The sequence below is a fragment of the Stenella coeruleoalba genome, assembly GCF_951394435.1.
Source record: "Stenella coeruleoalba genome assembly, chromosome: 2".
Lineage (NCBI taxonomy): Eukaryota > Metazoa > Chordata > Mammalia > Artiodactyla > Delphinidae > Stenella > Stenella coeruleoalba.
Window position 1 is genome coordinate 141,842,238 of NC_137147.1, and position 22,761 is coordinate 141,864,998.

At 36.5% G+C, this 22,761-nt stretch overlaps 1 protein-coding gene across 4 annotated transcripts in view; it reads left to right on the forward strand.

Moving 5' to 3' along the window:
- The window catches only part of DPP8 (dipeptidyl peptidase 8), a 58,210-nt gene that overhangs the window by 16,644 nt on the left and 18,805 nt on the right, over positions 1-22,761 (forward strand). For all 4 annotated transcript variants that reach the window (XM_079912013.1, XM_079912014.1, XM_079912015.1 and 1 more), the window contains 10 exons: positions 5,347-5,520; positions 6,339-6,507; positions 10,066-10,176; positions 10,836-10,964; positions 11,520-11,581; positions 13,544-13,644; positions 14,309-14,486; positions 15,376-15,535; positions 19,070-19,149; positions 22,452-22,604. In XM_079912013.1, the coding sequence (XP_079768139.1) occupies positions 5,347-5,520; positions 6,339-6,507; positions 10,066-10,176; positions 10,836-10,964; positions 11,520-11,581; positions 13,544-13,644; positions 14,309-14,486; positions 15,376-15,535; positions 19,070-19,149; positions 22,452-22,604 (1,317 nt within the window). The remainder of the gene's footprint in view (positions 1-5,346; positions 5,521-6,338; positions 6,508-10,065; positions 10,177-10,835; positions 10,965-11,519; positions 11,582-13,543; positions 13,645-14,308; positions 14,487-15,375; positions 15,536-19,069; positions 19,150-22,451; positions 22,605-22,761) is intronic.

Sequence of the window (22,761 nt, forward strand, 5' to 3'; positions counted from 1 at the left end):
TTCCCTTTAACCCATAAGTTATTTAGAAGTGTACTATATAGTTTCCAAATATTAGCATATTTTTCAGAAATTTGATTTCTAATTTAATTCCACTGTGATCCAAGAACATACTTTGTATGACTTAAATCTTTTCAATTTTTTAAAGTCTTGTTTTATGGCCCTGAATGTAGTCCATCCTTGTATGTATTCTGTGTTCACTTGAAAAGCATATATGTTCTGTTTTTGTTGGGTCTATAAATGACCATTAGATCAAATTGGTTTATTGTATTGTTAAAGTCTTCTATGTCTTTACTGATTTTCTATTTGTTCTATCAGTTATTGAGAGAGAATGTTGAAATCTCCAACCATAATTGTAGATTTGACTGTTTCTCATTGCAGTTCTATTAGTTTTTCCTTTAGTATATATTTTGAAGCTATGTTATTAGGGGTATAAGTGGATAGGATTGTTATATCCTATTCGTAAATCTACTGCTTTCTTAGTTTGAAATGACCTTCTTTATTTCAAGTAATATTCTTTACTCTGAAGTTTACTTTGATGTTAATATAGTCCCTCTAGCTTCCTTTTGATTACTGTTAGCATAGAATAAGCTTTTCCATTAAAAAAATTTTTTTACTGGCTTTGTTGAGATATAATTCAAATACCATACAATTCACTCAAAGTATACAATTCAATAGTTTTTAAGTGTATTCAAAGGGTTGTGTCACCATCATCACCATCTAATTTTAGAACTTTCTGTCATCTGCAAAAGAAACCCATTAGCAGTCATTCCCCATCCTTTCACCCTCTGTACCCCCAGGCCAAGGCAACCACTAATCTACTTTGAGTCTCTATAGATTTGCCTATTCTGAACATTTCATACAAATGGAATTGTATAATATGTGGGCCTTAATGACTGGTTTCTTTCTCTTAGCACAGTATTTTCTGGATTCATTCACACTATAGCAGGTAATAATGCTTCATTTATTTTTATGACTGAATAATATTCCATTGTATGGCTGCTAGACTACATCTTATTTATCCATCAGTTTATGGATAAAGTTGGGTTGTTTCAGCTTTGGAGCTTATATGAATAATGCTGCTTTTAACATTCAAATGCAAGATTTTGTATAGATTTGTTTTCAGTTCTCTTGGGTATATATCTAGGAGTGGAATTACTGGGTTATGTGGTAACTCTGTGTTTACATTTTTAAGGAACTACTAAATTGCTTTCCATAGCAGCTGCATCATTTTACATTCCCACCAGCTATGTATAAGGGTTCTAATTTCCTACATTCTCACCAACACTTGTTGTTGTCCGTCATTTTGATTATAGCCATCCTAACGGATGTGAAGTGATATCTCATTGTTATTTAATTTGCATTTCCCTAATGACCAGTAATGCTGACCATTTTTTCATGTGTTTATGGGCCATTTGTATACCTTCTTTAAAGAAATGTCTGGGGAGGGCTTCCCTGGTGGCGTAGTGGTTAAGAATCCGCCTGCCAGTGCAGGGGACACGGGTTCAAGCCCTGGTCCGGGAAGATCCCACATGCCGTGGAGCAGCTAAGCCCGTGCGCCACAACTACTGAGCCTGCGCTGTAGAACCCGCAAGCCACAACTACTGAGCCCACGTGCCACAACTACTGAAGCCCGCACACTTAGAGCCCATGCTCCACAACAAGAGAAGCCACAACAATGAGAAGCCCAAGCACTGCAACGAAGGGTAGCCCCAGCTTGCTGCAACTAGAAGGAAGCCCACATGCAGCAACAAAGACCCAAAGCAGCCAAAAATAAATATAATTAATTAATTAATTTTTTAAAAAAGAAAAGAAATGTCTGGGGAATTCCCTGGTTATCCAGTGGTTAGGACAATGCACTTCCACTGCAGGGGGCCCGGGTTCGATCCCTGCTCGGGGAACTAAGGTCCGGCAAGCTGCATGACGAGGCCTAAAAAAGGTCTGTGCAAGTCCTTTGCCATTTCAAATTGGGTCTTTTTAATGTTGAATTGTAAGAGTTCTTTATGTATTCTAGATACTGGACTTTCTTTTCTCCCATTCTGTGGGTTGTCTTTTTATCTTTTTCTTTAATTGCAGTAATCATTAATTTATTAGTAGAAAATCAGTCATAATTACCTTTGGCAAGTATTTAGTACTATAATCATTAATTTAAATCTATACATTTAAACACATTTTGATCTCTCCTTTATCGAGATAAGACATTTTTGTTACTTGCTCTTTTTTCTATTCTTCATTTACCTTACTCTGAAGTTCTTATACCTTCATTTTAAAAAATTGTGGACATAATACACATAATATAAAATGTATCATCTTAACCATTTTTGAGTGTACATTAGTACATCAGTGGCATTAAGTACATTCACATTGTTGCAAGCATCACCACCATCCATCCACAGAGCTCTTTTTGTCTTGCAAAACTGGAATACTGTACTCATTAAACAATAACTTCCCATTACCTCTCTGCCAAGCCCCTGGCAACCACCATTCTACTTTCTGTTCCTGTGAGTATGACTACTCCAGGTGCCTCATAGAAGTAGAATCATACAGTATTTGTCCTTTTGTGACTGGCTTATTTCACTTAGCATAATGTCCTTAAGGTTTATCCGTGTTGTAGCATATGTCAGAATGCTAAATATTATTCTATTGTATGTATATACCTCATCTTGTTTGTGTATTCATCCATTAATAGACACTTGAATTGCTTCTACCTTTTGGCTATTATAAATAATGCTCCTATGAAGATGGGTATACAAATATCTTTTCATGTCCCTGCTTTCGATTCTTTTAGGTATATACTTGGAGGTGGAATTGCTGGATCATATGATAGTTCCATTTTTATATTTTTGAGGAACTGCCATACTGTTTTCCATGCACCATTTTACATTCACACTAGCAGTGCACAGGAGTTCCAGTTTCTCCACATCCTTGCCAGCACTTACTATTTTCTGGCTTTTTAATAGGAGCCATCCTAATGAGTATGAGGTAGTGTCTCATTGTGGTTCGATTTGCTTTTCCCTAATGATTAGTGATATTGAACATCTTTTCATGTACTTATTGGCCATTTGTATATCTTCTTTGGAGAAATGTCTAATCAAGTCTTTTGCCCACTTTGTTAACCAGGTTGTTAGCAGTTTTTGTTGTTTACTTTCTTGATAATGTCCTGTTGTTTGAATAGGGACCACCAAAAGGATATGTCCAAGTCCTAAAAGTGTCTGTGAATGTGATCTTGTTTAGAAATAGGGTCTTTGCAGATGTAATTAAGTATCTAAAGATGAAATAATTCTGGATTTAGGGTGGGCCCTAAATGCAATCATTGATTGCAAACTACTAAGTAGAGTTTCCTGTGCTATACAGTAGGTCCTTATTAGTTAACTGTTTTATATATAGTAGTGTGTATATTTCAATCCCAATCTCCCAGTTTATCCCTCCCCACCCCCCTTACCCCCTGGTCACCATAAGTTTGTTTTCTATCTCTGTAACTCTGTTTCTGTTTTGTAGATAAGTTCATTGGTACCCCCTTTTTTTTTAGATTCCACATATAAGCGATACCATATGATATTTGCCTTTGACTTACTTAACTCAGTATAACAATCTCTAGGTCCATCCATGTTGCTGCAAATGGCATTATTTTGTTCTTTTTTATGGCTGAGTAATATTCCATTGTATATATGTACCACATCTTCTTTATCCATTCCTCTGTTGATGGACATTTAAGTTGCTTCCATGTCCTGGCTATTGTAAATAGTGCTGCAGTGAGCACTGGGGTGCATGTATCTTTTTGAATTATGGTTTTTTCCGGATATATAAACTTGGCTACTTTTATTTTTTTTATTTTTTAAATATTTATTTATTTTTTTTTTACTTTGGCTGCACTGGGTCTTTGTTGCGACGTACGGATGCGGGCTTAGTTGCCCCACGGCATGTGTGGATCTTAGCTCCCTGACCAGGGATCTAACCTGCGTCCCCTGCATTGGAAGGTGGATTCTTAACCCCTGGACCACCAGGGAAGTCCCTGAACTTGGCTACTTTCAAAGTATTAGTCCTTTGGGAGTTGCCTGGCAGTCTGGTGGTTGGGACTCTGCGCTTCCACTGTGGGGGGCCGGTGTTTGATCCCTGGTCAGGGAACTAAGATCCCGCAAGCCATGGCACGGCCAAATAAAATAAAATAACATAACATAACATAAAATAGTGTTAGTCCTTGGTAGCAGAAACCATGTCTGTTTCCCTTATTTACCATTCCTTTATTTATCCCCTTATTTATCATAAAGAACTCTTAGTGAGGGAAGATGTGGATGTAAATTTTTAAAACTAGCACTTATTAGATTTTTATATATATATATATTTAAATTTTATATATGTGTCAAATAATATTTTTAGTTTGGGAAGGTCCTTCTTCATCATCAATCATTGATTACAAATATTCTTTGAGGGAGATTTTAACAGATGCTTTAGGTAGGAAAGCAAAAATCAGATTCTGCTCCAAGTTGTTTTTTTTTAATCTATTTCTAGTCAGAAATACTGAAAAAAAGTGAAAAACAAAACCATAGCCAAATGAGTAAAAGAGATAGTAACTCATATAAATTTCAAAGAAGAGATCACTACACCATAGTGCATCAGGAAACTTTCCTGGCCAATGTTGAATTAGGGCTAAGGTTTTGGGATATCAGTAAAACTTGGATGGATAGAAAGAAAAATGGCCTCGGGTCGGGGCGGGGGGTGATGGAACAAAGGCCAGGAGCAGAACACCGCATATTGGGTTTTACCTCAGTGGTGTGACAAGCCTGACCTAAGGTTTTATTAAAGCAGAATTAGTGGATTAGTGGAAAGGTACTAATGACAGCTGATATTTGAGAACTTTACTCTGTGCCAATCATTGTGCTAAACATTTTACATATTTTTATCTAAGTTAAATTTCACAAAGCTGAAGTAGATGATTTATTACTACTTCGAAAGTGAAGAAAATTACTTTTGAAGAAATTAAACTACTTGCCCAAAGTCAGACTTCTAATGAGAGTCAAAGCCTAGATTCAAACTGCTTGACTTCAGAGTCTGCTCTTAAGTGCATGCAGAACTGCTATATTACATTTAAGTTGTAGAAGATCTTGAATGCCAAGCCAAGGTGATGAGACTTAATTCTTGCTCTCTAATGTATACAGTAATCGTCTAGGGACCCTTTACCAAGAAATTTTTCAGCAGACTTCCTGAAATTAATCTGTTTAAAGTTGCTGGCAAATTTTGGGATCACTCAAAATGTAAACCCAGTAATATTGGAGATGCTAGAATTTCAGTGCTAAAAGCAAAAAGCCACCTTTCAGAAGACTGGAATGTGAGACTTTCTTTCTGTATTAGGCAACACTGGACTATGGAATGTATTCTCGAGAAGAAGAACTATTGAGAGAAAGAAAACGAATCGGAACAGTTGGAATTGCTTCTTATGATTATCACCAAGGAAGTGGAACATTTCTATTTCAAGCTGGTAGTGGAATTTATCACGTAAAAGATGGAGGGCCACAAGGATTTACTGTAAGTTGATGTTACTACTTGATAAATCTGTTTTTGGGTCCTGAGGTTATTTGTGTCCAAATCAGAAAGGTAATTAAACAAACTAAAAAATTCTTTTCACTAATTGTGTACTACTAATTTAGTAGTAAAGAAAACAAGAAATATGGGTATTAATTTCCAATTTTAAGAATTAATAATTTTTTCAGTGACATTAGTATACAATTTTTAAAATGCTAAAAACACTTGCTGTGTAGGAAGAATTAGTAAAGGGCATCAGTGCCATTTTTTGAGTAAGTGCTGAGGTGGATTTTCGAAGATAATGATATCACAGGGCAATCCCTCTGTGGTTCCCCTAAAAGCTTGATTCATCTCAGTAAATGGTTTTAAATGTTTGATTTTATTCTAGGCAATTTTAATGTGATATCAGAACTATTCTTCTGATAGAATTGTGATGATTCTAGCTTTCATTACATTTTTATGAGCAAATTATTTTATACTGGTAAAATTAATTAGAAATATTTAATAAGTGAAATAGTCAAATAAGTGTTTAATAAAAGCATGTAACAAACGATAATTACTCTATTTAAACAGATTTGGACAACAGAATTTATGAAGTGCTCTTATTTTGTCTTTATTTCTGCTCCTGTTATGCTTATTAATTCATAGAAAAAAATGAGTCCTCTCTTATAAGTTAAGGCATATGAAAGTACATTTTTCTGGAGAGCAGTTATTATAGTTGATATTGTACTTGGGATTATTATTCGTTTTATAGGAAGGGCGCTGGTAAACAAATATGTATCAGCCTGATACTTGCCTTTAAATGTTGTTTACTTTTCTAGCAACAACCCTTACGGCCCAATCTAGTGGAGACTAGTTGTCCCAACATTCGGATGGATCCAAAATTATGCCCAGCGGATCCAGACTGGATTGCTTTTATACATAGCAATGATATATGGATATCCAACATTGTAACGAGAGAAGAAAGGAGGCTTACGTATGTGCACAACGGTAATTCAAGTTCTTCAAATCTACTTTCCTGAAAAGTATTTTTAAAATTTAATTTGCTTTTGCTTACATTTTCCAATTGAAACTTGCTGGGTGATCTTTATATTTTAAACTTAAATCTTTAAAATGAAAAAAGACAAAAGTACAGTGGATAACTGGTATGTACCACCTATATAATGCTCCCTTGTTTTAAGGGTCATTTTCAGACAGCACAACAGTAGCACCTCTGATCTGGTTGTTCTTTTAGCCTAATAAGACCAGCAGAATTTTCCCCAAAACTGTTCTTTTTTTTTTTTTTTTAATTTGTATTTTTGGTTGTGTAGAGTCTTAGTTGTGGCACACGGGATCTTCGTTGCAGCATGGGGATCTTTCGTTGCGGTGCTCGGGCTCTTTGTTGCGGTGCACAGGCTTCTCTCTAGTTGTGGCGTGCGGGTTCCCTCTCTAGTTGTGGTGAGCAGGCTCCAAAGCGCGTGGGGTCTGTAGTTTGCGGCTCACGGGCTCAGTTGCCCTGTGGCATGTGGGATCTTAGTTTCCCGACCACAGATCGAACCTGCGTCTCCTGCACTGAAAGGCAGATTCTTTACCACTGGACCACCAGGGAAGTCCCAAAACTGTTCTGATTAAAATAAAATTTAATTTTAAAAATTAATCTTGTTTTTAGGGAAACAAACAGAAAAATCTAGTACACACTATTAAGAACTGCTTAAAGATTTGTCTCCCCTTTTTGCAGAGCCTGCTTAGTTATTTTGTCCTAATAGGAAAAATAAAACTTTCTGTATTGTGGAAATATTTAATTTTTATTCAAGTGACTATAATAATGCTAAGCAGTACTGAAAGCACAGAAAAGATGTGTATGTTTTTCTCCAAAGCTTTTATACAAATGAAAGATGGGAAATAGTGTACTGCTTTTTTTTTTTGAACATGTGAAATAGACCATTTTTTTAAAATTTCTAATTAATTTTTGGAGGGCTGCATTGGATCTTTGTTCCTGCGCGCGGCCTTTCTCTAGTTTTAGCGAGCAGGGTCTACTCTTCGCTGTGGTAACTTGCAGAGCACGGGCTCTAGGCGTGCAGGTTTCAGTAGTCTTGGCTCATGGGCTCTAGAGCGCAGGCTCAGTAGTAGTGGCGCACGGGCTTAGTTGCTCCGCAGCATGTGGGATCTTCCTGGACCAGGGATCGAACCCGTGTCCCCTGCATTGGCAGGCGGATTCTTAACCACTGCGCCACCAGGGAAGCCCTAGATAGAAAGGTAGGTAGAGGGTAAGCAACATCACTCTTACCCCTCTTATTCACAGTAGGTTTCCACGTGAAAGTCCCCTTTGGGGTGGGTGTAGTCGGTTGGCATGTGCATTTGTTTATTCTCTGCCTCCTATAATAGAGGAATTTAAAGGTAACTTAATACCAACCTCTACTCTCAAAGGACATATCTCATTGGGAGAACAAGATGATACCATTTATTCATCTAATTAATCTTAGTAATTGAGGTCTGTAGTAAGTGATAGGGAGATATAAATGAGCGATACATAGTCTCACATCTAAAGGAGAACAAAATACAAAGCAGTATGGAAGGTATAACTTTGGAGTAGTTGAAAGATCCAAGGAAACTGAGTGCTGGTTTTGGCTATATCATTAATTCCAAAATTCAGGAACTCTGAAAACTGAGGTTAGTTTTCATTAGGTTGGTGCTAAAACTCATTTGGTGGCAAAACCTGACCTGAACTGACCTGAGGATATTTATAATCTTAATCCTACTTAGTGTGCCTATTCCTAAATTTGCTGCAGGAATATTAGTATATTTGATTACAGGGTATTTGATTACCCTGCTGGAGAGTGACATAATTATGCGTAGATGTATGAATATGAAAAAATCCCCCTAATTCTGAGTTTGAAACACTTCTGGACTCAAAATTTTTGGATAAGGGGTCATTGGTTCATAGTGCACATTTGTTTCAGACAACATACAGAAAATACAGATAAGAGAACATAATACAGTGAAACCTGCCTATAAAATTAAAATCACTGCGAGATATTACTACACACCCGTTAGAACACCAAATGTTGGAGAGGAATTTTCATACATTGCTAGTAAGAGTATAGAATAATACAGATACTTTGGAAAACTGTGTGGCAGTTTCTTATAAATTTAAAGATAAATTTTTTACAGTACCCAGCCATTCCAGTCCTAGGTCTTTATTCATGAGAAAGGAAAACACATGTCCACATAGATTCTTACACAAGAATAATCATAGCATCTTTATTCATAATAGCAACTAGAAGCTGCTCAGATGTCCATTCACAGATGAATGGATAAAAGAACTGTGGTATACAATGAAATACCACTCAGCAACAAACATACTGTGTTTGTTGCTGAGTGTATACTGTATGATTTCACTTACATGAAATTCTGGAATATTCAAAACTAACCTATGGTGATAGAAATCAGATCAGTGGTTGCTTCTGAGGCAGGAATGGACATTGACTGGGAAGGGGCATGAGAAAACATTCTGGGGTGTTGGAAATATTCTGTGTCTTGATAGCGTGTGGTTATGCAAGTATATGCATTTTTCAGAGTAAACAGTACACTTAAGATTTTGTAAATTATAAAGCAATTCTTTTTAAAAAGGTTGTTCATAGTCTCACTATTTGGAGAGGACCACATTTTGATTTATATCCTGACACTTTAAAAAATATGTATTTGTATTACACTTTTATAAATGGAATCAGTATACATGTCATTTAGTAATATGCTTTTTTAAATTCAAGTATATTGTAAACATTTTCCCATGTCATGAAATCTTACATAATTATGGCTTTGTAGTTTTTTAGATTGACTGATTGATTTCGGCTGCGCCAGGTCTTAGTTGCGGCGTGCAGGCTTAGTTGCGGCGTGCATGCATGTGGGATCTAGTTACCTGACCAGGGCTTAAACCCAGGCTCCCTGCATTAGGAGTGTGGAGCCCTACCCACTGGACCACCAGGGAAATCCCTAGATTTTGTTTTTAAAGCAAGAGTTCCCTTCAGACTATTTGCTGGAAACCTAGGTGTAAAACAGATAAAAGCTCATCTGCTTTGGTTAAATAAGAGGAAGGGGAGGGAGGAGAAATGGTGAATTACATGATCTGTTAGACCCCATTCTCGGTCTAAAGATGTGCTTCTCTGTGTAGGAGAGTAAAAAGTCACCATGACCCTTTACATGTATTCTTTTTCCCATGGTCCTAGCTAAATGGGAAAATAATAACTAACATTTATGGAACACATACTATGGCTCAGGCTTTTTTCTAAGTACTTTATGTAAAATAACTCATTTAATCCTCATAACAACCATATAAGGTAGGTTCTTATTCCCATTTATAAATGGGTACTGCAGTGGAACGTGATCAGATGCTTTGTCCAGGGTCAGTCATTTAGTAAATGATGGAACTCAATTTTGAATTCAGTCCATTTAGCTCCACAGTTCACCACTATACTATAGCTGCCTTTCAGAATAAATGGAATCATTCTGCTTTGTACCTATGAAAAGATAGAGAACTTCTGTGATAATTTTGCTTTTATGTTTGTCTAGAGCTAGCCAACATGGAAGAGGATCCAAGATCAGCTGGAGTTGCTACCTTTGTTCTTCAAGAAGAATTTGATAGATATTCTGGTTATTGGTGGTGTCCAGAAGCTGAAACAAGTAAGAGGCTTCAAAATAATATATTACAGGTCAATTAAAGTATTATGAGATTCAACTACCAATTAGTTAACTGCACAGATTCTTAAAATAGATTCTGAAGTGATGAAGATTGGATCCTACCAGTAGTTATTTAGAATATTCAGGCTATATCTCACCATAATGAGTTCTCATAAAAAACAGGTGTATTGTGGTTCAGTACCCCAAGTCCTTCAACTCTCCTTCCCAGTTTTTCATCTAGAAGCTGGTTGGTGGCAACATTGGTGGCAAAATAAAAAATACCACCCCTTAATGGGAGTTGCTATAAAAAACATAGGATTGACTAGAGTCTGCATGAACAGATGGCCAAATTAGTGTATGAATGGATCAGAAAAAAAGAGCACAAATTCCTCCTTTTTCTTGGTGTATTCACAAGGATTTTACTAGCTGAGAAACAGCTCTCTAAAGCAGTAGCTTTCAAACTTTTTGACTGTGATCTGGTTAGAAATTTGTTTTACATTCTAGCTTAATACATTGTACATATACTCTATACATAAAAGGCAGCATGTTTTATGTGTAAACTGTTTTTCGCTATGGGAGATATAATACTAGAGGGAATGGTCGATTATGATTACTTTCTGGCATAATTCTCCTAAATTTTCAATATTTAATTTCCTTTTAAGCTCCCAGTGGCAGTAAAATTCTTAGAATTCTGTATGAAGAAAATGATGAATCTGAAGTGGAAATTATTCATGTTACATCCCCTATGTTGGAAACAAGGAGGGCAGATTCATTCCGTTATCCTAAAACAGGTACTGTATTCCATTGGCATTTATATTCACTCATTCCTGCTTTTCAAACAAGATTCTTTCTGCATTCATCCAAAGGTATGGTCAACATGGATATTTTACAGATTTAGTAAGGATGGATTGTTTAAGTGTCTCTGAAGTAGGTTTTTTAATTACAGGTTGATCCTTTTTAATTATTTCAAAGGTGAGGAAGTGCACAAAACTGATTATTTCAAGAAATGAATAAAGAAGTACTTTTGCTAGGAAATAAAGATTTTTAAGGGATTATGTTCTTAATAAATTAGTAATTTTTTCCCATATTGCTATTTACAGCATTTCAATTGTGAAATGATACGAATTCCCCTTCATTACGAACTAACTCTTGATGTTTTTCAGCTTTTTTTTATAGCCATATTAAAAATTATGAATTGAAAAGGAGTTTTGAGATTCTTATGCAATAAAGTCCTGACTATATGCAACATTCCTCATTTGACTAAAGTATAAAAAGGATTGATCTGGCAAAATTCGTTTGAATAATTTTGGATATGCATTACTATTCATTTATGTCTCTTTCTAAAGGCACAGCAAATCCAAAAGTCACTTTTAAGATGTCGGAAATACTGATTGATGCTGAAGGAAGGGTAAGTATAAAATGTTAACTTTTTGTATCATTTGACTAGTCTGTCAGTAGAGATTTTAGATATGCTTTTTTATTTTTTGGACTTGTTGAACTTGCTGAGACATCTACAGATCATGATTTCAGGTTGACCTAATTTTCTACTTTGAAAACTTTCTGCTGGTTCCCAAGATAGGAATATAGGGATATGCATATTTACCACTCCTTTCCAGTGTTTTTCCTCTTTGCCTGTGTTAATTCTCCAGATCAGTATTTCTTAAATAGTGGTTACTGACTGGTGAGTCACCTTCTGTGTTGAATAGATGTCTACAGTAGATTAAATATCCCTCATTTCTTTAATACTGCTACTTTCCATTTGGACAGATGCTTATAAGCTAAATGCACACAAAATTAATTTAAAAACAGTCTTCTCTGTTAGACTTTTTTAACAACTTTATTGAAGTATAATTATTTACACACACACACACACACACACACACACACACACACAGTTTAAATATTTATTTATTTATTTGGCTGCACAGGTTCTTTTTAGTTGTGGCACGTGGGGTCTTCGTTGCCGCGTGCGGGATCTTTTTTAGTTGTGGCATGTGAGATCTAGTTCCCTGACCAGGGATCGAACCTGGGCCCCCTACACTGTGAGTGCAGAGTCTTAACCACTGGACCGCCAGGGAAGTCCCTGAAATATAATTCACATACAATACAATTCACTCATTTAAAGTTTAAAATGGCCTTTAGTATATTCACAGAATTGTGCAGCCATCACCACAGTCAATTTTAGAACATTTTCATTACCCCTGAAAGAAACTCACATCCCTTAATCATCACCCCCAAACCTTTCCATGCCCCACAACCCTGGGCAACCACTAATCTACTTTGTATCTATGGATTTGCCTATTCTGGACATTTCTTATAAATGAAATCATACAGTATCTAGTCTGAGTTCTTTCACTTAGCATCATGTTTTCAAGCACTAATCATGTTGGCACCACGTAACAGCATTTCATTGCTTTTTATCGCCCAAAAATATTCCATTGTATGGATATACCACATTTTATTTATCCTAGCCATCCTAGTGGATTTGAAGTTGCACCTTACTGTGGGTTTTTTTTTTTAATTAATTAATTTATTTATTGGCTGTGTTGGTTCTTCCTTGCTGCGTGTGGGCTTTTCTCTAGTTGCAGCGAGCAGGGGCCACTCCCCGTTGCGGTGCGTGGGCTTCTCACCGGAGTGGCTTCTCTTGTTGCAGAGCAGGGACTCTAGGCGCACAGGCTTCAATAGTTGCGGCAGTGGGCTCAGTAGTTGTGGCTCACGGGCTTTGTTGTTCTGTGGCATGTGGGATCTTCCCGGACCAGGGCTCGAACCCGTGTCCCCTGGCAGGGGGACTCTTAACCACTGTGCCACCAAGGAAGCCCCCTTACTGTGGTTTTGATTTACATTTTTCTGATGGCTAATGATGTTGAGCATCTTTTCATGTGCTTATTGGCCATTTGTATATCTTCTTTGGAGAACTGTCTATTCAGATCCTTTGTCCATTTTTTTAAAAGTATATTTAAAATTGTGTTAGACTATTAAGGGAAAAAAGTTTGCTTACTCAGGACCATTTCACTAATATATTACAAAAATAGTATTTTAAGCTAAAATAAAAGGAACTACAGACTATTAGTTTTCTTAGATACTAGAGTCTATAAAGTGATTAAAATCTGATTTAACCAGTTATTATCAAGAGTTCTGTTAGTATAAACTCACGGGAAAAGACGTTTAGACTATGCTGATTCTTGTAGTTAGAACTTTTTAGGTGTAAGAGCACCTGTATAGGTAACCCATGACTTACTGCTGGTTTTGTTAATCCTGTGTACCTAAGACTGAAAAAGTATGCTGTTAAAGATAGTGATTTAAGTAGACCAATAAGCTAGTTACTTATCTCAGTTTTCTATAACTAGATTCCTTTTTTCTTTTTTAATAGCTTATAGATGTCATAGATAAGGAACTAATTCAGCCTTTTGAGATTCTGTTTGAAGGAGTTGAATATATTGCCAGAGCTGGATGGACTCCAGAGGGAAAATAGTGCGTATGTTAAATTGCCACTTCTTTACAAATAATTTAGGACCCAGAACTGTCTGTGCTGTTAGGTTTTCCTTTCCGTTGGAGCTGCCTTCACATGTAAATTTGAAGTGTAGATAGTTCTGCACAAAGAATTTTTCCTGAACTAAGTGGACTTGTAATCCTATAATCATAGGTGCATTGCATTTTAATTCTGTCTCTTAGCCAGTCACAGTTTCACAGTGTTATTTGTGGTTAAATTGTATGACTTTTAGGCTCACATATAAGTATGTATTTTTTTAATTGAATAATTAAGCAGAAACATTTGTAGAGCCTTATGTGAAGATGATTACATGTAGTTCCTGTGTCTAATGTGGACAACAGGAGTTTCACGAGGCATTTATCGACATTAAAGGGAGAAAACAATTTCAAAGGCCATCTGTGATTTTGGAAATTTAAAGAAAACTACTTTTAAAAACTCTACTCAAGCTTAACTTTTAAAAATAAGTGTAGAATAAGCTAATACTTTTAATTAGCCGTTTGTAAGTGATAATTTAACATATACTAAAGCAATACTTTCATTGTGATTATAGAAATAACTGATGGGTGCTAGGGGAAAGATTAGTGGAATATTCGTTTTCTGAAGAGTGTGCTTTATTTTGTGCTTTTCTTTTGTTTATTTAAATAGTGCGTGGGCTATCCTACTAGATCGCTCCCAAACTCGCCTACAGATAGTGTTGATCTCACCTGAATTATTTATCCCAGTAGAAGATGATGCCATGGAAAGACAGAGACTCATCGAGTCAGTACCTGACTCTGTGACGCCACTGATTATCTATGAAGAAACAACAGACATCTGGATAAATGTATGCATGTTTTCTTGTACTTGGTTTGAATATTTTCTCAGAATGCTAAAGCAAATGAAGCTCAATAGGAAACTATCCAAATGAATTTTTTGAGTTCAAAGTAACCTTGAATGTTATTTGCTTAGTTTGAACATTTTCAGATTGGAATGTTGGTTCCAGAATGGGTAATGGTTTGTACATAAAAGGTAGATGCCACTGAAATGACATCTCCCTGGCTGCAGAATTGCCCTTGTTTCTGGACACATCAGATAATGAAAACACAGCCTCATTAGTGCCTCTGAGAGGACCACAAGAATCCTGTCTAGAAAAGACTTGCTCTTTTAACTCTTTTAAGTTGGCAAACTATACCAAAATATAACAGTTTAGGATTGAATTTTTCATTTTCCAGTTTAGTGGAAAAAACTTAAACAAGATACAAAATAAATAAAGCCAGCTCACTCCCTGGCTGAATATAGGCTTCATATGATTCACCTAAAACAGATGAACATCTGTTTTCCCTTGAACTGTTAGAATATTTCTCTCTGGAAAAGAAAAGTAAAAGACATTTTTCCTCATCACTTCTGTAATAAGATTTATATCATTAAACTTCGTGCCGTGTTTCAAAGAATTTCAGAGATGGTGAGTAAGAAACAGCTTTTGGTCATATTTTTCTTTTTTCTCCATTTGGAAACATTTATTTCTCAATAGATGAAGTCTTTGACTAAAGTAAGAGAAACGTGAAAGGCCTAGGCAAAATCTCTAATTGTACATATACCATACACCCTAGCCTGACAGTTATTTATATTTCAGAGTATGTTTATCAAGTAATTCTTCTTTCTCTGGCTTAATTGAATTGTTTATGTAGTATTTTCATTAATGTGTATAGTAAATTAAGCTATTCATTTTACAGATCCATGACATCTTTCATGTTTTTCCCCAAAGTCATGAAGATGAAATTGAATTTATTTTTGCCTCTGAATGCAAAACAGGTTTTCGTCATTTATATAAAATCACATCCATTTTAAAGGAGAGCAAATACAAACGATCCAGTGGTGGGCTGCCTGCCCCAAGTAAGAAATCCTTTTTTATTTAAAAAGAGGAAAACGTTGGGGGCAGAAGGTGGGAGGGGCAGGGTAATGTAATGTCTTTTTTGTGTACTTTATAAGCATAGGACAAAGTTCTTGATGGATACATAATAAACTATTAATAGTGGGTAATCTCTGGGTATTGGGATTATTTACTTTTACTTTCTGTTTTTGCCTTAACTATACATTTTGTTTAAAGTGAGCTCATATAATTTTTAGATTAAAAAAGCTAGTTTTAAAATGTTACGAAGTTATTAGATATTTGTGCATACTAGATTTTTTTTATACTGTCTGCATCTACACTGAAGTTGATTTATAGGCATAGCTCTTCAGATTGATATAATTATGTTTCCCAAAGTGAAATTAAATATTATGTCAACTGAAGTTAGTTTCTTTTTAAAAAGTGATGGTTTTCCTTCTGGGAAATGTAATACAGAATGTGTAAGCCTAGGAAAAATGAAATGGTACATTGAATACTCCTGTGTTTTTAAAAAATTGAGTTATGGTTTTCTACTTTAATAATATAGAGTTTGTTTTGGAATAGTAGACATTTAATGATGTTATGTTACATGCTTTACCGCCATTTGTAACTTAACAGACTCAACATAGCCATTTTTAAAAAACTGTAGTAAAATATACAAACCAAAATTTATCATTTTAACTTTTAAGTGTGCGGTTTCATGGAATTAAGTGTATTCATATTGTTCTGCAACCATCACCACCATCCATCTCCAGAACTTTTTTCATCTTCCAAAACTGAAACTATCCAATAAATAATACCCGATTTAGTGGAAAATAAGTAACTTCTCATTCCTTCCTCCCCTCAGCCCCTGGCAACCACTTTCTGTCTCTATGAATTTGACTACTCTAGATACCTCATATAAGTGGAATCATACAGGTCTGTCCTTTTATGACTGGCTTATTTCATTTAGCATAGTGTCTTCAAGGTTCAGCCAGGTTGTAGCATGTGTCAAAATGTCCTTCCTTTTTAAGGTTGAATAATATTCCATTGTATACAGAAACACATTTTGTTTATCCATTCACCTATCCATGAACAGATGGGTTGCTTCTACCTTTTGACTGTTGTGAATAATGCTGTAATGAGCATGGGTGGATAGACATCTGTTTCAGACCCTGCTTTCGATTCTTTTGGGTATATACCCAGAAGCGAAATTGCTGGATATGGTAACTCTTTTTGTAATTTTTTAAGGAACCACCATACTCTTTTCCATAGCAGCTGCACCTTAGTACATTCCCATTAGAAGTGCACAGAAGTTCAAATTTCTCCACATCTTCGCTAACACTTGTTATTTTCTGGGTGTAGTTTTTTTTGTTTGTTTTGGTTTCGTTTTTGTTTTGTGGGGTTTTTTTTGCTAAGAGCCATCCTAGTGGGTGTGAAATGGTATGTCATTGTGCTTTTGATTTGCATTTTCCTAATGATTAGTAACATTATCATGTTGCTTAGCCATTTGTATATCTTCTTTAGAGAACTGTCTATTTGAATCCTCTGCCGACTTTTTAGTGGGTTGTTTGTTTTTTCAACATGGCCTTTTTTTTTATATATATATATATATATATAAATTTATTTATTTATTTTTGGCTGCGTTGGGTCTTCGTTGCTGCGTGCAGGCTTTCTCTAGTTGCGGTGAGCAAGGGCTACTCTTCGTTGCAGTGCGCAGGCTTCTTACTGCAGTGGCTTCTCTTGTTGCAGAGCACAGGCTCTAGGCATGCGGGCTAAAGTAGTTGGGGCATGCGGGCTCAGTAATTGTGGCTCATGGGCTCTAGTAGTTGTGGCGCACGGGCTTAGTTGCTCCGTGGCACGTGGGATCTTCCTGGACCAGGGCTCGAACCCATGTCCCCTGCATTGGCAGGTGGATTCTTAACCACTGCACCATCAGGGAAGCCCTCAACATGGTCTTTTAAATATCATTCTTACTTGGGAAACAGTGAGCTACATCGTAGGACAGCAAAGTAAATACTGCCTATGACTTTGCTTCTTCTCTTAGCCTAATTTTTTTTTAATCAGACAGGAGCTTATATATCCAAGATGGAGATTTCTTCCCTAAGAGCCTTAGTTTAACTTGGCCCTTAGCATGAAATTGCCCCTACCAGTTCCTCTGTTGTTCAGAAATTAAATCTACTTATGGAATTCTGGAAAGTTTAGTGATGAAGACTGGTCAAAGAGCTTGAATAGTAGTTAATTAACTAAAACAACATTCTTGGGACAGTGATAAAAAGATGATAACTTAAAATTTTATACTCCTGTTGAAGAATAAGAACTGTCACCTTAGCTAACATTCTTCTCAGAACACCTAGCTTCTTTTCCCTCTCAGTGTCTGTTTCTGGGCCCCTCAGTTCGTCTACCTCTTCTTTCCGTTTCCCTCTTTTATACTTAGTCTTTCTTGCTCCAGATCTTCCTCCTTTTCTTGATGTCTATTTTATTTTCTTCTTCCCTCCTTTCTTCCATGAATGTCTATAATGTGTAACAATTAGTATTTTTTTAAATATTTATTTATTTATTTGGTTGCACTGGGTCTTAATTGCGGCAGGTGGGCTCCTTAGTTGTGGCATGCATGTGGGATCTGGTTCCCTGAGCAGGGATCAAACCCGGACCCCCTACATTGGGAGCACGGAGTCTTAACCACTGCGCCACTAGGGAAGTCCCAATTAGTATTTATTACATGTTAAATAATATTTATTTTCTGGTGATAAAATTTAAAGTACTAAGTTGAATTTTTGTATCTAAGAAAAAGAAAAGGAGTCTATTTTTTTTTTAACTTGAGTAGGACCCTACTTAAGATCCTGTATCATTTCACCATCTCAGCTTGTCCTCAGCTGTCACTCCCCAGAGCCAGAGCTGGTAGCAGCTAGGCATAGAGTAGTGGTTCCATTTTTTTAACTTTCTCCTTAGGCCACTGAGAGAGCCTCATCTACCAAGACAGAATCTTATTAAGATAAATGAGACATGTTGGTATGGACTATGGTAATACCCAATTTGTTTTTGGCAAATGAAAAACAGTTGTATTAAAATTTTCCTTTCTGGCTTCTTAGGTAGTTTGTTGCATTTCTGGAAGAAATGCCTTATTGACCCATTAGATTTTTTTATCTTTCTAACCAAGGGTCTAGGAATGCAAGTGCTTTTGAGTTCTTTTCTGTCTGCCGTAACAATCTGTTTTGCTGTTTTCACTTTATTTACATGGATTATTCCATTATTATTATGAAGACTCATAACTTGGAATTTTTTTTAACTTTAGACTTTATTATAAGGTGAAATTCACATAACATTAACCATTTTAAAGTGAACATTTAAAATGAACTGTGGCATTTAGTACATTTACAGAGTTGTGCAACTACCTACCATCTCTATCTAGTTCCAAAACATTTTCATTACTCCAGACATAACTTTGAACTTTTCAGTGTTAGCTTTTTGGAAAAAAGAGTTTAGAATACTATTTTTCATTGTTTCATTTGCTTGTAGTCTGGTGTAGAGTGCTGAATTATGATTATGTTTATCTTCAGGTGATTTCAAGTGCCCTGTCAAAGAGGAAATAGCAATTACCAGCGGTGAATGGGAAGTTCTTGGCCGGCATGGATCTAATGTATGTTCTTTTATTCTACTGATATATTTAGTCAACATCAGCTGTGTGTATGCAGTACTAAAAATCAGTAGTGCAACTTCCTATGACCCCAGTATTTTGAAAATATTTTTAGGGCCTAAAAGAACCCAGTTTGTTGGAAAAGAAGAGTCTTAGTTTAAATTATAAATCTTACCCATTTTATAACCCTAGTATTAGATGTAACTAAAGGTCACCATTTTCAAATACAGTGTTGCTACTTAATAAGGAAAGGGCTGGTCCATGCTTTTCGAGTCTAGCAAAAGTGAGTTATGATATAGTTTGAAAATTATTTCTAAATCTCTTATAGACTACTTGTGTCATTTCTACATTAGAAAATGCATTTACTACTTCTGAAGTAGTGATGCTGTTTCATTCACCTGTTTATCTTATCTCACAAATTTGAAGTTTCATCTACCACCTGCAGAATTTGATGAACATTTATACAGAGCGTAGATTGATAAGGAAGAGGAGGGAAATCCACCCTCTGTTTAACTCTCGGTATATGGCTTTCTGTAGTAATTCAATGAATTCTAATTTTATTTCTTTTGCCTTTTATAGTACCTTGTGTTTGTTTCAACTTTCAGTTAGGTGGTCAGTTTCATGAGATCTCTAAGAAAGCCATCCTTTATGTGTGATACGTACAGTTAAGTTGATGTATGCTACCAGGATTTAGTGAAGGCCTGTGATTTCCTCAAATTGATTCGGAGATTTACTGAAGGATTATATATACTGGCTACTATAGAAGTCACTCGTAGTCCCCAAGGTGATTAAGGAGAAAGAATGAAGATCCAGGTCCCAGGTTTGTTTTTGTTGGTAAAAACTTTAGAATATAATAGGCGACCTTTAAAGTCTTGTTTCCACTTGAGAGTGTCACATGACCTTTTGGTTATATATATTCAATATATTTTTTTCTCTTTGGGGACCTTGGATGTTATTGTCACCTGAGAAAAATCTTACAGTGTAATTCTAAGTTCTGATGATAAAAATTTACACTAATGTAAACTTCATGCTGTGTAATGGTTGGACAATACTGAGGGAATCCCCAAAATTGTATTTATGCAGATCTGAACCTTATTTGGGCAACCTAAGTGTCTTTCTACTACTTGCCATAATGTACATCAATTTTCTTCTTTATGTCATGCTTATTTATGTGATGTGGTTGTGTTTCTCTTTCTTACTCTTCTATTTTCTGTCTATTCTTGCTTTACTTTTTTTAAGTTACCTTTCCCTTCTTTACTTTTGCCAGTGACCTGTTCACACCCAAAGATTTCTAATGACCGTGATGAGTAAATCTTTGAGGCTTTTAAACCCATGTGCCCCTTAGGGTTCTCAAAGTGTGTTCTCTGGACCACAGAGGATCAGCATCACCTGGGAACTTTTTAGACCTACAAATTCTTGGCCCCCCTAGCCCCCCAGACCTCCTGAATCAAAAAGTCTGGGGGTGGGACCCAGCAATTTGTTTCACAAGCCCCTCAGGCGATTCTGATATTCATGTGACGCTGAAACCCTCAGGTGTTTCATGTAAAGTTGCTACATGAAACAAAGAAAAGGGGAGTGAGGAATTAACCAGTTATTTATGCAGTTTTGAGAGGCCTGATTTCCAACTGCTAGGTCAAGAGCAGAACCAGTCCTGACGTTTTGCACAGATTAACACATACCTGTGAAGCTTCATGAATGTTTGTTCTGCCACTTCCTATCCTTTGTATTCTTTCTGTCTATGTCATATAGGTCTACTTAATGTCAACTGTGTTTATTTCTCTATCCATGCATGCTAAGAAAATGTTTATAATGACTAAGAGGAAACTTCTTGGAGAAAATGTGGCATTTAAAAATACTTGCTTTTAGAAATGTACTTGTGTTTTCTTTGCTGTATAAAACAGTTTGAATTTTTTAAATAAATTTATTTTATTTATTTATTTTTGGCTGTGTTGGGTTTTCGTTGCTGCACGCGGGCTTTCTCTAGTTGCGGTGAGCGGGGGCTGCTGTTTGTTGGGGTGCATAGACTTCTCACTGCAGTGCCTTCTCTTGTTGTGGAGCACGGGCTCTAGGTGCGCGGGCTCAGTAGTTGTGGCTCGCGGGCTCTAGAACGCAGGCTCAGTAGTTGTGGTGCACAGGCTTAGTTGCTACACGGCATATGGGATCTTCCTGGACCAGGGATCGAACCCGTGTCCCCTGCATTAGCAAGCAGATTCTTTTTTTTTTTGACTGTTTATTTTTTTTAACATCTTTATTGGAGTATAATTGCTTTACAATGGTGTGTTAGTTTCTGCTTTATAACAAAGTGAATCAGCTATACACGTACCTATATCCCCATATGTCTTCCCTCTTGCGTCTCCCTCCCACCCTCCCTATCCCACCCCTCTAGGTGGTCACAAAGCACCGAGCTGATCTCCCTGTGCTATGTGGCTGCTTCCCACTAGCTATCTATTTTGCATTTGGTAGTGTATATATGTCAGTGCCACTCTCTCACTTCATCCCAGCTTACCCTTCCCCCTCCCTGTGTCCTCAAGTCTATTCTCTACGTCTGCGTCTCTATTCCTGTCCTGGCAGGCGATTCTTAACCACTGCGCCACCATGGAAGCCCACACAGTTTGAATTTTATTAAACATCATTTGAGTAGGCTGCTAGAAGATTTTGAAAAGGAACAATAAAAGCCATTTATTTAGAATCTTACTGTAATTTAGGAAGAATATTAAGTGAATTCAGCTATGAGTATACTTGCAGTTATTTTGAGTTCTGAATGAAGGCTTAAAAGATCCTTCATACTTATTTATAAACTATAAGTATTGAAACTGATTGAGTGATTGAGTTCAGTTATTCCCCAACCCAATAGATAAGAAATTTTTACAAATTTGTACAAAAAACTAAAGAAGCACTGCCTAAGATAATGCTGCACTGAGAAATAGGATGCTAAAATTAAACTCTTTTAAGTGTGCATGAATGGTTGACCTGAGCTGTAATATAGGTATTTTTTTCTCTGTAAAGGATTGTCATTTTAATGAAATAATTTTTGTATTTTAAGAAAAGTACACATTCTAACCATATAGGAAACTACCAGTAGCATGCAACTTGGGTATCCTTTTACCTTCTGGACAGGATCTATTCTTAGCTATAAGACATGAGCAAAACCAACTCAAGCTTATTAACATTGGTGACAGATTTTTTAAAGAGGCACAAGGCAAAGGGTGGCTCAAATGATTTGAATAAAATTGGATATTGTTTGTTAACTTACTGGTCTTGCCAAGGTCATACTAGCACTGATTTTTTTGTTGTTATTTTGACAGATCCAGGTTGATGAAGTCAGAAAGCTGGTATATTTTGAAGGCACCAAAGACTCTCCTTTAGAACATCACCTGTACGTGGTCAGTTATGTAAATCCTGGAGAGGTGACAAGGCTGACCGACCGTGGCTATTCCCACTCTTGCTGCATCAGCCGGGTATTAAGTCCCTGTTTGAAAAGGGTTTCCTGTCATATAAAAAACCCTCTATTCGGGCTTCCCTGGTGGCGCAGTGGTTGAGAGTCCGCCTGCCGATGCAGGGGACACGGGTTCGTGCCCCGGTCCGGGAAGATCCCACATGCCGCGGAGCGGCTGG